General features: G+C 56.3%; 1 protein-coding gene across 8 annotated transcripts in view; it reads right to left on the bottom strand.

Annotated features, from left to right (window-relative positions):
• CACNA1E (calcium voltage-gated channel subunit alpha1 E) overlaps positions 1–15,349 on the bottom strand; it is a 107,399-nt gene that overhangs the window by 81,171 nt on the left and 10,879 nt on the right. For 7 of the 8 annotated variants that reach the window (XM_027658370.1, XM_027658377.1, XM_027658374.1 and 4 more), the window contains exons 2-3: positions 8,930–9,196; positions 177–282 (exon numbers count right to left, since the gene is read on the bottom strand). In XM_027658370.1, the coding sequence (XP_027514171.1) occupies positions 177–282; positions 8,930–9,196 (373 nt within the window). Of the gene's footprint in view, positions 1–176; positions 283–8,929; positions 9,197–9,721; positions 10,064–15,349 lie in introns of those variants that run through there. The other variant, XM_027658375.1, reaches the window with a different exon arrangement.

Below are 15,349 nucleotides of genomic sequence, written 5' to 3'. Positions count from 1 at the left end.
CCTTCCTGAACCCTCTGCATAGAGGAGGAATATGTTACAGCAGCCCCAGAAAGGCCAGAGGAGCTGGTCTCAGAGGAAACCTCCTGCCCTACCACCTTGAAACCAGAAGCTGATGCCTCTGCTCACCCACCAGCCCACCCGATGCAGGGCAGAGAGGGATGGACACAGGTACTTACTAATCTCCGTGACATGGGTGTCTTGTCATCCTCAGGGAGGTGCTGCTCGAGGGCCAGCACGATGCAGTTGGCAATGATGGTCGCCAGGATCATGTACTCAAAGGGAGTGGAGGGGAGTTAAGGAGCAGAGAAGAGGTGGAAGACATTCCCAACCCGCCAGCCCTCCCTGCATTTCACCTGCTCGTTAGACACCACCACCACTTTCCCCAGCAGAACATGCACACACACAGCCTGGCTTTCACCTCCTGCTGCTCCCAGGCAGGTGGTTGAAGCCCGCCTTGGTGTTGTTTGGAAATGGGAGCGGTGACAAGAGAACTGAGAGCCCCCAAGATCTTCTTTGCCTCATCACCTCCCTCCTGAGCTCATGTGTCATTAACCAACAGGCTTTGTTGGGCTGGGAGCTCCCCTGAGAGAGAGATGGTTCTTGTGGTGGTAGCCCAGAAGATGGGCACAAGTCTGAAGGGGGACAGCCAGGCTCTGATTCAGGTTGAGCTTTGTCTGGAAGAGGGTTTCCACAGTCCCTGGCAGTGTTAAGGAGGCTCTCCCTGGTACATTGCTGGCCAGGGCTGCTTTCCTTCTCTTTTCATCACAAAGCAACAGGAGATGGGGGTCAGGGCTCGGAGAGGGAAAGTGTCACAGGCTATCAGCAGCCCTGGTCCTAAAGCATCCCCATGAGAGGGACCACCTGCACTGCTTGGGTAGGATGGGGCAACCCTTGCAGGTCCTGGGAATCTGACCTGGATCTGTCCTCCCGGTGCTGGCAAGGTGGACATGCCCTTACCAAGCACCCTGTGGGCAGCAGGATGAGCCCAGGGGGCACTGGGAGCTGCAGAGCACATGGCTGAGCATTCACAGCTCAAGACACTGATGGCAGCTGAGGCTGAGCTTCAGTTCAGGCAAGGTGGAAACTCCCTGTGGAGACATCCCAGCTCAGCAAGACTCCAAGGGGTAGCAGCACCTTATCAACAGGGCCTGGTAGGACACTTAAAAGCTTCCTAAATCCTACAGCCATGTCTAGGTCTTACACACCCTTCTTCAGGAGCAACCCTGAGCCTGGACAAGAGGCAGCAGGTGCTGGCTTCTAAGGACCTGAGTGGGAGGGGAAGGAAAGGGCAGGTTGACACCCAGGAAAGCACCCCAAACTCAGCTCCCTCCTGCTTTTGATTCATGGGATCATGGCAGGGACAGGGAGCTCCCTCCTCCTGCCTGGCCCAGTGCCGAGCCCTGAAAACAAAGCACTTCCAAGTGACAGGATGGCCATATCTTTCCAACTTCCCATCCATCTTTCCCACATCTTCGCAATAAAAGCCCTGTTGTCCTCAATAACAAAATGTGGAGCGATTCATCAGCAGGCAGCACACCCCTGCTCCACTCCCTCCATGCCAAAAACCCACAGCTCAATTACTGTCACCACTGGCATCAGCAGCCACCCCGGGAGGGGACTGCCACCTTCCCAGAGCTTGTCTCTGTGGAAAGAGGATGTGATCCCACCAGGGATGGATTTGCCTGTAAAGAAATCATCCACACTCCCACCATCCCAAGCCAGCACAGAGAACAGGCCCCTGGCTGAGCCTTTCCCCACCACGCCAGGCTTCTCCAGACCCAGCACCCTCAGGTTCACAGCTCTCAGACCAGGAGGTGCCCAATACCCGTGACATTGGCACGGGCCGGGAAAAGGGGTGATTTTGTCTTTTGCAATATTGCCTTTTGGCCACTAACTACAGTGTAATGCTTTAAACCGGTGGCCCTGAGCCCATGGACAAGAGAAGGTACCCCAGCGCTGGCCACAAGCATGGAAAACGGGGAACCATGAAGTGACCCTGGCAGGAGCAACGTTGCAGCAGCTAGCAAGGTGGGAGCAGGGATGGGCATCAGCAGGTCCCCAGAGAGCTGACCAGGAGCCAAGGAGAGCCTGCAGGAGCTGGGAGGTATTTAGCCCAGCAGGAAGAAGAGCCAGGAAAGATTCAGCCAAGGCATTTAAAAGGCCACTCAGTGAAATTAATGGTCGCTAAGTTAGAGGCAAACCCAAAGAGAGATGCTGCAGAGCTCACTGCTGCCGGCTCGCACCACGCTGCCAGCCAGGCACGAAGCATGAGCAGCTCCCTGTGCCTGGGGAGGCCAAACCCCAAAAGTTTTCCTCTCAGGCTTAACATAAGTGGGGGTTTCACAGCATGGCTCCTGCGAAAGCCACGTCCTCTCCCTGCCTCCCACCCCGGCCACACGCTCCAGCCGACGGGCAGACCGCGGCGTTTGGCCCCGAGCCACCAGCCTGTTTGGGATCTTTTTGTATCATTTTCCTGAAAGTCTGCGAGCAATTAGCACCAGCTTAAAAGGAAAACAGCGCGTTAGTGGGGCGGCGCAGCCAGCTCCCCAGGCACCAGGCACATTTGCCTAGATGAGAAGTGTGGGAACTGCTCGGCGAGTCCGTCTGTCCGCCCCGGCACAGCTAAACCTGCCAAGCATCCTGCACTCCTCCCCACCACAGCCACTACTCCCATGGGGGAAACAGTCAGGTGGGAAAAACCCAACTTCTCCAAAGGCAGCAGTGCCTGGGGGGTTCAGGACCATCTCTAGTGGCTCAGCTCGCCCCTATGTTTCCTTGAGGGCTCCAGCATCTGGTTCAAGCGCACAGAGACAGTGCACACCTACCCCAGCACAGAATCACATCCCTGCTCCACCCTCCAGCAAGTGCATGGCATGTGGGTGAGGAGATATCACAGAATCAAGGAATGTTTGGGGTTGGAAGAATCTTAAAGACCATCTCATTCCAATCCCCCTGCTGTGGGCAGGGACACCTCTCACTAGACCACATTGCTCAGAGCTCCATCCAATCCGGCCGAGTCTGAAAGGGCAATTGCTTCCCTAAGCACTGACCTAAGCATGAGGTCACTGCCAAAAGTGACTCTCCAAACCCCACTGGCCCACTTTTCCGAGGAGCTGAGCCTCGGTTATCACATCCAGAGCTGTGTGAGAGCTGCAAGACATCAACCCTGTGGAAATCAGCTCCCATAGCTCCAGCTGTGCCAGGTTTTGAGAGGCCAAGGGTAAGAAAAATCTCCCAAGGGACAGCAGGAACATCTGGCTGAACCGAGGGATATTTTATCCCCACACTTCATGTCTGTCAAACAAGCATCCTCCTAGCTCAGGGTTGGAGCCCACCAGTCAATGCTCTGTCACTGCTTTGTTTTCTCTCATGTTTGATGTCTAATTACACAGCCTTCCAGCCACCCAAAACGCAGAGTAGCCCTAGCCTCCCTCCAAGCCTGGTAACGAAAGCCCATCTCTCTCCAGCCTTCTCCTCCTCCTCCTCCTTCGTCTGGCTTCTCCTGGAAGATCATTAGGGAGCCGATAAAAATAGGTTTTCTTATTGATTTATCTCCTTTACCCAATGCTCTCTCCCCTGAACCGTTGACTTGTTTCCTTAGCAACTCGGCCGATCCCTGTGCACGCTACACCTGCAGCTCCATGCTTCCCATCCAGAGCCTTTGAGGTGGGAACAGTGACCCCAGGCCATATAGGCATCCCCCCAAGCCATGACCCAGACCACCTGCAGCAGGCACCAACCCCAAGCCTGGAGTTGGAGCACCCTGGTGGGTTTGTCAGTGAGATGTTCGGCCACCAGCAGATCCTTTCTTCCAGCTGTGACCCTCCTCTTCACCTTCCTCCGCAGACAGAAGCCCAAACCGGCCTGCCCTGGACATCTGTACTGCTAAGGCAGGGAGTGTTCCCAGCTCCCATCCCCAAAGATAGATTTATGGAGCTGATGGTACATTGATGCAATCTCCACAAGAGGCTGGGTATGAGACAAATCCCTCCCCGGATGCAGGCAAGGGATAGGAGCTATGGAGAGCTCCACTCCATCCCTCTATTTCCCAGTGCCTTCTCCCACTCCTGGGCAGGCAAGTGGAGAAGCAGCAGAAGATCCAGAGGAGTGAGGTCACAGGGGGCCTTGGGGAATCCTACTTCCAAGTGCCAGCAAGAAGAGCAGGAGCAATTTAACCCCTTGATCTGCATCATCCAGCTCAGTTCCAACACCTCGTAGAAACTCATGTCTCCATTTCCCCACCTCTCCCCACGCTTTCCCAAGGACCTGCTGCTCTGAGGGGCTTTCCCTGCTTCCCAGATGTCAGTGAGAATGACCTTCAGTTTCTACACACATGAACTTCATCTTCCTGGTCCCAACCCCAGCACTGCTGCCTGTCCCACACAGACATGGTGAGACAGGAAGAAAAACCCATCTCTTCAACACCCCCATCCCTAGGACCCCAATGCCCCTCCTCTGAGCTCCACACCCCAGCAGGCAAGAGAGCACCTCCTCTCCAAGGCTGTTTTCACAGAATCACAGAACAGTTTGAATTGGAAGGGACATTAAAGATCATCTCATTCCAACCCCCTGTTGTGGGCAGGGACATCTACTAGACCAGGTTGCTCAGAGCCCCATCCAACCTGGTCTTGAACACTTCCAGGGATGGGGAGTCCACAACCTCTCTGGGAAAGAGAGGTTTTTTGTTTCCAGGAAAAAAACAGAAGTGCCAAGTAGAGCAAAGCCTCTGAGTAGCCCTTATTCAACTCTGGGATTCCCCAGCCCCACCACACTTCCCTGGCTTGTCCCTGAGGACAAAAGGGATTTTCCTCCACCAATAAAATTATCCAGTGCCCTCAAGCATCTGTAGAGCTGTGACCCTCATGGCTGCCCTTATCCCTGCATCCCACCACCCATAACTCCCAGCCCATCTGTGCTGTGCTCGGGGTTGACAGAAAGTGATGTCCAGACCCCAAATCCTTCCACTACCCTTTAAACACGAGCCAGCTCCTATGTGCCTGCTACACACAGGGTCAGGAGAGCGAGCATAGGCTTGGGGTTGTGCTTGTGTCCCTGCACAGCTGGCAGGGAGCACCCAGCCTGCCTAAATCCCACTGCACAGACAAGCTCACTCTCTGCAGTCACAGACATTGCTGCTTACGACTCCAAGACGTGCTGGTTTGGTTTCCATCAGGGGTTAAACAGAAGGCAGTGACAGCCAGGAGTCCAACGGGGCAGAGCTGCCCACACTGCTGCTGCTCCTGTAAGGATTCAGGATGTGGGATGCGGGGTCTGCCTGACACGTGCAAACAGCTCCATGGAGAAGCGTCTCCTTCTCCCCCACCTCAACCTGGAAATCAAATCTCTCTCCTCTCCTCCTCCTTTTCTTTTTTTTTTTTTTTTTTTAAACAAAAAAGAACCACATCATGTGATTTTCCTGCCTTAACATCAGTTTTTTAACTTTGGTTGCCACAGCAACAGGATGCAACTTGGCGTCACCATGACAACAGCTGCCTCTGTTTAAATTCACCATCTGACAGGCAGCCTCGCTCTCCCCGGCTGTCAAAAAGATGGACCTGCCATTACACCTACTCGCCCCTCCCAAAAAAAAAAAAAAAAAAATCTAAAAATCTAAAATCTGATGAATGAAGGGCACAGAAAACAGCCTGGGAGGAAAAAAGAAAAATAAATAAAAAATACGTTCTTGGGGAGCGCAAGGAGTGGAGCTGCCCAAGGATGGCACGACATGGCGCAGCTCTTCCCTAGGGAAAGCAAGACCTGCCGGAATCTTGGCTGGGGAAAAGCAAAGGTACAGAAGATGCTTGGCCAGGTGACACTGCCAGGGTCCCTGAGGGGCACTGCCCACACAGTGTCAGGGCTAAGCGAGACTCATCACGAGCAAAACAATTCAGGCACACACGGGCGTGCTTCTCACGGAACAAAATCCCCATGACTGCTGGATTGGGAACGCACCCTGGGGCCCTGCAGGCACTCGGGCTGCTCTTGGCCAGCCCAATACCAGATTTGGTCCTCCAAGGGGCCGAGATAGGAGAAACCTCTTACCACAGGGAACTAGATCCTGATGGACATCCCTCTTCCCTGCCGAACTCAGGGACAGGTGGAGTGGCCAGGGTGCGCCTGCAGCCAGATGCTGTCCTTGGGGACACAGCCAGAGCCACACAATGTCATCTGGCCTTTCTGAAGCGGGAGAGGGATCTTATCCAGGTCAAATGTGATTAGGTGGATGAGGAACGGAGCAGATATGGATGAGCTGCAGCCCATCTCATGTGCTAACTGAATTGCAGCTTTCCAGGCAGCCAAACAAATGAAATCAGGGCGAAAGGCCTGGCCATCAGCAGGAGGAGAGCAGGCAGGACGAGGCTGTGTTTCTCAAGGAGAAGAGGAGGAGATGTTCCTACAGCCAAAACAGCAGCTGCCTCACATTCTGGGCAGGATGGGCTAAAAGAGCAGCTCCAATGGAGATAACGCACTGGGCTTCCAAGCAAGGAAGTCAGCAAAGACCTGCCTCCCCATGGAGCTGCATCCCAATCCCAGTTGCTCCTGTTTCTCCTCCTTCCCCTCCATGCATCATCCCTATTTACACTGGGAAGCCAAACTGCAGAGGCTGCTGGTTATAATTACACAGTTACCCAGCAGATATCCAGGCCTGAATCACCAGATATTTTTAGCCCTATTACCTAGTCAACTGGAGCTGGATGAAGAAGAGCCTTCACTCCTCCCTGCGCTCCACTCCAGCCCCCCTGGCTGTCCTCGGTGCTGTGCCCACTCCAACCCACAGCACAGGGACTGGCCCATCACCCTCCCAAAGCCCGCAGTTCTCACTGACCATGGCCAAGATCCAACGCTCACCTCCCCAGACTACCCTCATCCAGCAGCAATGCCATGGGCTGCGGGCCAGGCAGCTGAGGTTTTCCTGGCCCTACCAAAAGGCATCGGCTGCCTGTGCCAGGCTACAGCTACAAGGACAGGAACAATGTGCCAGGCCAAGCTAACCAAAACTCATCACTAAGAGGCCTTGCCCATTCCCAAGCCCTCAAAACTCCAGTGGTGCAGAGGAACTCCAGGGTGGATGAGTTTCTAGGAAAGAGATGGCAGCCAGGTGGAGGACAGGCAAGAACGCTCAGCTCCCGCACCGGCAGCACGCCCGTTCCCAGCACTCACACGGGAATATGTCACTTACTTCTGGAAAAAAAATATAAAATGAGCCCATCTCCCTCATGCATTGCAAATTCCAGGAGAGAATAATGCCGGGGAGTTTTTATCGCGTGGTTGTGGAGCTCCAGTCTCTAGGAGACAGCGGCTGCCTGGAGATGAGACATCACGCCGGCACGGGACCCCAGCCCACGCTGGGAGTGCTGGGCCAGCAGCAGCACCCCAGCTCCTTCTCGCTTTAAACGAGAGCCGAAGGGGCGAGGGCCCTCCCCCACCCCGCTGAAAAAGCACATGAATAATTTGGCATATTCTGGAAAAGCAGGCAGCCAGGCGGGCCGCTGCCCTGCAGGGCTCCGCGCTGAGCTGCCATGTCCCCGTCCTCGCCACCGCACCAAGGCTCCTGCAGCCACCCACCCGGTGGGCGCTGCCAGGAGGGGCAGATTTAGGGATGCCACAGGGAATTCAGGGCCCCTTCTAAGCTGGCCCTGCACGCCCAGGTCACGCCCTCAAGCCTGGACACATTGCAGTTCCCCAACCAGGATGAGTTCCTGCTTTGCAGAGGTTTGACCTGACATGTCAGAGCTGCAAAGGGACATTTCCCGGTGCTCAGCAGGGTGGGTGACCTGTCCTGCATCCCTGTGCCTTACCAGAGGCCTTTCCCCGAGGTACCTGTTGCACCAAACCAAGGCACTGCTGCCTGGCATCAGGGAAAGCCCTCCCATGCCTGCTGGAGGAGCCGGTAACTCAACCAACAAGTTGCGGGGAGAGAAAGCGGGAGAGGCGAGAGCTGCATGGAATGACTGCTGCAGAACATGGCACGGGGAGGGTCCTACAGCCAAAGCATGGCCATACTGAAGTTTTCAGGCTCAGACAAAGCCCAGGAAGGGTCTCAGGGGCAGCAGGGCACTGAGCCCAGGCTGATGAGGGGCTGAGTGCTGCGGTGCTGGGCACCGGCCAAGGCGCCCGGGGGCACCCACAGGGAGGGTGGGAGGAGAGAGAAGTGCGTGGGGATGTATGAAAGGATGGAGGAGCCGGGGAATCAGGGGGGATATCTGCACCCACCACCCAGCCCTACGAGGGGGAGATCCCTGGGATAAAATCAGAGATCCCCGTGCCAGCTTCTCCAAAAGGGCCACGGGGCACAGACAGAGGTTTTCAGCATCCTTCCCTCTGCCGCAGGGAGGGGGTAGCCAGTTCCCAGAGCTGCCGTGGGGGGCCGGGGGCTGCAGGGCGAGGATGGCTGTGCCCCTGCCAGGAGAGATCTGCAGCAAAGAGAGCACACACAGGAGCGACAGGGCCGCCACCCAGCAGCAACTGGAGATTCATGGGCTCCCAGGGAGCTGTCCCCAACGGGATGGGTGGCTCCACGTGGGGTGGGGTGACAAAACTCCAGCAAGGCACCAAGGCACACAGGAAAGGCCACAACACCACCACCACCACCACCCCCTCCCCAGGCACACGCACAGAGCATCCCAAAGCACGCAGGGTTAAACTGGGATCACAGCACCCCTGCTCACCAGCATGGGGGGCTAACAAATCCAAGCCTGAGGAGGGGCTGGGGGGCTCCCTGCAGGGAGAAAGAGCTCGGCTCCCGTCAGGCACAGAGCAGAGGACAGGAGGGGAAGCAGCAACAGGGCGAGGAGAGCATCCCCGGGGGACGGGGCACCCCTCTCCGCACGCCTTACCTGCCGTTAGTGCCACACGCACGTGTCCTGGGCGGCCACCGAGGCAAATCCAGGGAGCAAGGGGGGGCTCGCAGGGGGAGCAGAAAGGATATGGCCAGTCAATGAGCTTCTTGGCATATTTCCTGACTATGTTCTCTTCCCCAAAGAGGAAGAGCGATCTGTTGACGGTGAAGCAGTTCTGCCGGACGGGGATGGGGTTGTACAGAGCCATAGTCCGGGCTCTCTGCGCTTTGGTTTGCTTGAAGGCTCCCGGGCTCCCTCCTGCAGGGGCAGGAGCTCCTTGCCGGCTCCGGTTCTGGTCGGAGCCCCCATCTCCAGAGCCCAGCCTGCCAGCCACTGCCTCTCCAAAGCGAGCCATCCTGGAAGAAAACACACAGGTGAGCCAAAGCAGCAGCACCGAGGCGGCGGGGGGGGGGTGGGAGAGAAGAGGGAGGGGGTTGCGGGGCGCAGTCCCAACCACAGCCCCCTCCTCCTCTCCGGGTGATGCTCAGCTCCGTCTCTCCTCCATCCCTCCAGGAGAGCAGGGACTCGCGTGGAGGAGAGGCGGCAAGGCACGGCACCGGCTCAGTGCCTCCGGCACGGCATGAGGGGCACCCCGCTGCTTCCAGCTCCCCCCCCCCCCCCCCCCAGAATGGCCACTCGGGCAGCGAGCCCTCCTTCCTGCTCGCCAGAGGCCGCAGCGGCTCAGTCCCTAAGCACCTTTCACCACGAAGCAAGGGGTTAAACCCAGCCACATCCTTCCCACCGCTCTGCCTGCAAGCCCAAACCAGCCCCTTTTAACCCCCCCCCCCGCTTCAAGGCAAGCAGAGATCAGGCAAGGAAAGGGCTGAGATCCAAGTCCTTCCATCCACCCGATCGCAAAGGAAGACAATTCGGTACAGCACCCAGCGCAGCAGCCGAGGCCGGGGGAACAGGTTGCAGCGTGGTCCGGCTCAGTTGGAGCCAAGTGTCCAACTCCTTCCTCCCGACTCCATCTTCAGCATCCTGTGGGAGCCCGACCACCCATCTGCTGGCTCCCCGGGGCAGCGGGCAGGGATGGAGGGCAGAGCCCCCAGGCAGGCACCAGGGATGCTCAGCCCTTCGCTGCCAGGGCAGGAGCGCGTAAGGCGGCGTCGGCTTCCCGCAGGAGCCGGGCTATGAAATTAAAGGCTGCCGCGCCTCTGCAGCTCGGGGACAGCTCGCTTTAATGAAGTCAGTGGCAACACAGGCGCACACAAGCGCACACACACGCACAACACGCCCGGCTCGCTCCCTCGCTCCATCCAGTGCGTTCTTTTGGCAAGCACGGGAGCTGCCGCAAAGGAAAAATCAGAGTCGAGGGGTGGGTCTGAAGGGAACAAAGGCAATAGGGGAGCCCTCACCCTGCCAGAAGCACCCCTCCCGCCTTGGCTGCAGTGGGTTTTCCAGCACACGGGTGCTCCTAGGTGAGTGGCTAAACTGGGGGGCAAGGGGGGCTCCCCTGCCTGCAGCCTCCCCACCACATCTCAGCCCGCACCGAGAATCTCTCCGGCCACATGCACTGTCGTGTCCCCCCCCCCATCCCCGGGACACTTCGAGGCTCCCGGCTCCCCGCCGGAGCCGCCCCGTCGCCAGCGGGTGCCCGGGGAGAGCCCTCCTGCTCACTCGCATACAGATCAGCCTTCTTTACATCCCTCCCCCCCCACCTCGGTATTTTCTGTTTGACACATGATGTTGGCCAGAAGCAGCAGCAGCTCATCGGAGAGGTGTAAACAGCCCGGGCTGGATCTGTCCCTGCAGCAGCTGCCACGGGGAGGGGGGGGGGGGCTCTGACCCTGCTCCCCACCCAGCCAACCCATTATGGGCAGAGGACTGGGGACTCTGCTGGTGCTGCACCTCTGCATGTGCCAAGGTCACCCAGGGGTGCCCAGGGTCCCCTGGGCTGGGCTGTGCCCTGGTGCAGGGACTACCTTGCCCACTCACCTTTGGGGAACCCCCCCTGCCCTCCTGGCACCCACTGGGTACACCCACAGATCTGCAGGGACATCCCCAAGTCCTCCATACCCACCAGGCAGGGCACAGCCTCGCTGCTCAGCACACCCTGGGAGCTGTTCACACACAGGATCCCCCACCCCTCCCACTGAACCCTGAGGTCAAAGAGCTCCCCAGGGCCTTCGACACTCGCTGCCTGCCTTTGCCTCAAGCAGAGCACCCAGAGCTCCAGCTCATGTCACAAGACACCTTGTGGCCCCATGATACTCTTCCCCTGTCCACAACACCACCACCAAAGTGCTCTGCAAACACAGTGGCTGCTGCCCTATCCCTCACACCTGCTGTGGGGCAGCCAGGAACACTTGAGGCATTTAAATTTAAAAAAAAAAAAAAAAAAAAAATCAAGCCCTTAATAACATACATTGTTAACTCATTTGGGCAAACGCTTCTCCCTTGGTGCAGCCTGGCAGCACTTCACCAGGCACTTCTCCACCCTGCAGGCACTACTGTGACCAAAGGGCCACAGGGTGTGCTTTCTGTCCCAGGCTCTCATGGGTGCATTGCCAGGAGGCCTTGGGCTGACTGGGTGAGGAAGAGGAAGGATCATGTCCTCCTCAGCAAGATAACAGAGGAACGTTTGCAAAACAGACTGTGGGATCATTGCCCCAGACAGGCACTGAGACCCCACCAGCTCACCACAATGCCTATCTGCTGCATCCCTATTGACTCTGTGCCTCCAATTAGCCTTATAACCAAAATGGGTGTCATTTTGGGGGGTTTCAGCAAGTCCCCAGCTACATCACCACTACACTGCAGCACAGAGTAGAGCAGGGGTGGGCAGATTCCTCCCAAAACACTTCCGAGGCCACCAGCCAGCCAGAGTGACCTGGGCTTCCCTTCCACTAACAGCAGGCAGTGAGGTGGCCACACCAGTTACCAGCTAATTACAGTCCCTTCGGTTCAGTCAAGATACTGCCCTAAACAAATCAATTATAATTTGTGGCTCATCCCCTTTTCCTCCTCCTCCCCACCACCAACGCAGCATCAGGAGCGATGCCACTCTTCCCACCTTTCAACCCTGTAAGTCACTGTTAATTAAACCTAAGCCTGGGCCGATTGCCAGGAGCAGATCCTCAGCCTTGCAGAGCTCCTGCTTTGGCTCCTCCCGGCCCCCCAAGGCTTCTCCAACCCCCTAAGCCTGCACTCCAAGACCCCACCCAGCCTAAATGCTCATGCTGTGTGTGGTACCCAGAGGCTGAGGAGAATGGACCCAGCACTGCCTCTGCATCCCCTGCCTGGCTCAGAGCAAGGGGCTGAGGGGGAGGAAGGCAGCCTTCCTCCTCCTGGCCCCTCAAAGCAGGAATACACACCTTACCTGGACACTTCTGCTGGGGCAGTGGGCTATTCCCTCAACCCGGGGTTCACCCTTACCTCTGCATTTGCTGCTGCAGAGCAGAGCACAGGATGACCCTGATGGGAGCCTCTCGCCTGCTCAGACAGTGCTAAAGGATGGGATATTTATGAGAAAGCAGCTCCTTAAGAGAAGATTGAAAGCCAAAAGGAAAAAAAAAAAGTCTCCAGCTATGCCAAGAGATGCAAGCTCCGTTTCCCAGGATGTTTATTGCTGTTCTCATCTTGACCCTCACCCAGCACACTGGGATCCGATCCGTGAGTCAGGAAGAAGGGTGGCTGATGCCTCTATGATTCAACATGGCACAGGGATCCAGAGCCAGATATAGGGGGCTGTTTGGGTTTTTGTGAATGAAGGAAATCCAAGAAGAGAGGGGAACAGGCGGTGCCAGGACAGGAAGGCACTTGAGATGCGCTTGGTTTTGTGGAGACAGGCTAACACTCCTCCAGTCTGGAGCACAAGGCTGATGAGGGGGCTGGGGGTGTTCAGGCTGGAGAAAAGGAGGCTCAGGAGGGACCTTCCCACTCTCTACAGCTACCTGAAAGGAGGCTGTAGCCAGCTGGGGGTTGGTCTCTCAGGCAACAAGCGGGTAGGACAAGAGGAAACGTCTTCAAGTTGCACCAGGGCAGGTTCAGATGGGATATCAGAGAAAAAATATCTTCACCAAAAGGGTTGTCAAGCCCTGGAACAAGCTGCCCAGGGAAGTGGTGGAGTCACCATCCATGGAGGGATTTGTAAGACATACAGATATGGCACCTGGGGACAGGGTTGAGTGGTGGGCTTGTCAGTGCTGGGTTAACAGTTGGACTTAATGAGCTTAGAGGTTTTTTCCAACCTAAATGATTCCATGGTTCTATGATTCTTATGTTGATATTGCCATCCAAGCCCTCTCCTTGCTTTTCCCCCACCACTCCCAGCCATACCACCACCCCTGCAGGGCAGGGCATCACCAGAGACACGGGGCTGCCCCTTCCCGGGCGAGCCCGAGACCCCCCATCACCCCCGCCCGTGGCGGGGCCGCTGCTGCCGCTCCGGCATTGCCATCTAGTGGCAGTTGTCCCCTCCCTGCATCCCCCAGCCTCAGACAGCAGCCAGGGCTTCGTCTGGGCTCCCCCCGCATGACCCTCTTCCCGAAGGATGCTCAGAAGCAAAACCCCCCACGCAGTTACCGCACAGCCCCCTGGAGCAGCCTCTGGCTGAGCCCAGGCACCCCGAAGTCTACCACCTGTGCATTCCTGGGTACAGGCACCCAAAAAACTGGGAAATAGCATTATAAGTATCCTCTGCCAAGCCCCAGGTTGCTCAGAAAGCTAGAAGCTACTTCTCTGCTCAGGGAAAGCATCAGGCAAGTCCCTGAAGATATTCAGAGTTGGGGGTGTTCAGCCTGGGGAAGAGAAGGCTCCAGTGAGACCTTAGAGCCCCTTCCAGTGCCTAAAGGGGCTCCAAGACAGCTGGAGGGGGACTATGGACAAGGGCCTGGAGTGACAGGACAAGGGGAAATGGCTTCAAAATGACAGAGGGCAAAGTTAGATTAGATATTAGGAAGAAATTCTTCCCTATGAGGGTGGTGAGGCCCTGGCACTGATTGCCCAGAGAAGCTGTGACTGCCCCATCCCTGGAAGTATCCAAGGCCGGGTTGGATGGAGCTTGGAGCAGCCTGGTCTAGTGGAAGGTGTCCCTGCCCATGGCAAGGATTTGGAGCTAAATCATCTTTAAGGTGCCTTCAACACCAAACCATTCTGTGATTTTAATGCAGCCCAGCCAGGGTCTAGAAAGGGGGGAGAGGCTCCTCTTCCATGACTGATATTCCCAGGAGCTGTGATGGACTGCACTCATCTTAGAAAGTGGCTTTTGGCAACCTTATTTAAATTTATTTTTGAAATATGGCTGTGCTGGGAAAAAAAAAAAAAAAGGATCAAATGAGAATCATCTACAGTGGTGCTCTGGCCAAATTTCAAATTGGGACTGAGTAGCTGTGACTCAGAAGCACGTTTATAACCATGCAGGAATGCAAGGATTTTTTCCAGGAACAGATTAATTACCTGCTAGATTAGGAAGAGGATGTTCTCCCCATTTGCAAAGGGTAAGTTCTGCTGAGCTGAGCACAAAATTCCCAGGCTAGTGCAGCTCACCCAGGGATGTGGGGGGAGAAGGTCCAAGCAGCTCCAGGATGGCATCTCCAGAGGAGGGCACCACACCAGCATCTGCCTGATGTTCATTTGTGCAGATGTTGGCAGCTGTGGCACAGGCCAGGACAGCCCTGTTGGCATCTCTCCTGCCAACAAAGCCCCAGGTTGAGCACAGCAGAGGCTCTGGGCCACCCCACAGCCAGGCAGCCCTCACCCAAACCAGGGTGTTCCCTCTCTGTCATCTGCTCACTCTTTTCCCCAACAACCTCACCTGGCTCACAACCCATCCCACCAGGACATGCCTTCCCCAGCACTCAGAGAGATGAGCAACATCACCTTCACAACCTCCAGGACACGTTCCCAACACCAACCCACAGGGCTGACTTTGCAGGGTCAGCACTTCAGTTTATTCAGAGGAATCAGACAGCTAGGACAACTAGTGAAAGCCAGCAAATCTCACACCAAGCTAGAGACTCTGCCTCCAGATTTAAGTGGCTGCCACTACTCCACCAACCCCTCCTGGTCACTGGGCTGCAGCAGCCACACCAAGTGTCACACAGCAGCAGCAGCAAAACTTGAATCTGCTTGAAGCTGAACGTGTAATTGGCTGCCATAAAACATCCCCTGTTCACAGACACTGCTGGTTTTAATTACCAAGGCCCATGAGTCCAACATCCAGCCTTGGCATCTTTAAAATCAATAGGAAAACAATCTTGTAAAAGCTCTCTTTGCTGGGATGGGGCAATAACCTTCTGGAAACTAAGATTTTGGTCGTCATACAGCCCCAGCAACCAGCTCTTGCAAGTGGTGGTGGTGCAGAAGGAGCAGCTCTCACCCAGCCGTCCTCCTGCAGACCCTTCCCAAGACCCCAGCTGCAGCACACCTTGCATTCCCACCCCAGGGATCCCTTTTCCTAACCCCTCTGCAAGTGATTGCTTAAGAGAATCCAGCCTGGAACATCTTTGGCCCCATTTTTTAAGGTGCCTGCAAGTTCTCAGCTGCCGAGCAGAACACAACACAAA

The sequence above is a fragment of the Corapipo altera genome, unplaced genomic scaffold (assembly GCF_003945725.1).
Source record: "Corapipo altera isolate COAL_440 unplaced genomic scaffold, ASM394572v1 79, whole genome shotgun sequence".
Classification (NCBI taxonomy): Eukaryota; Metazoa; Chordata; class Aves; order Passeriformes; family Pipridae; genus Corapipo; species Corapipo altera.
This window is presented reverse-complemented; position numbering and strand designations above follow the sequence as displayed.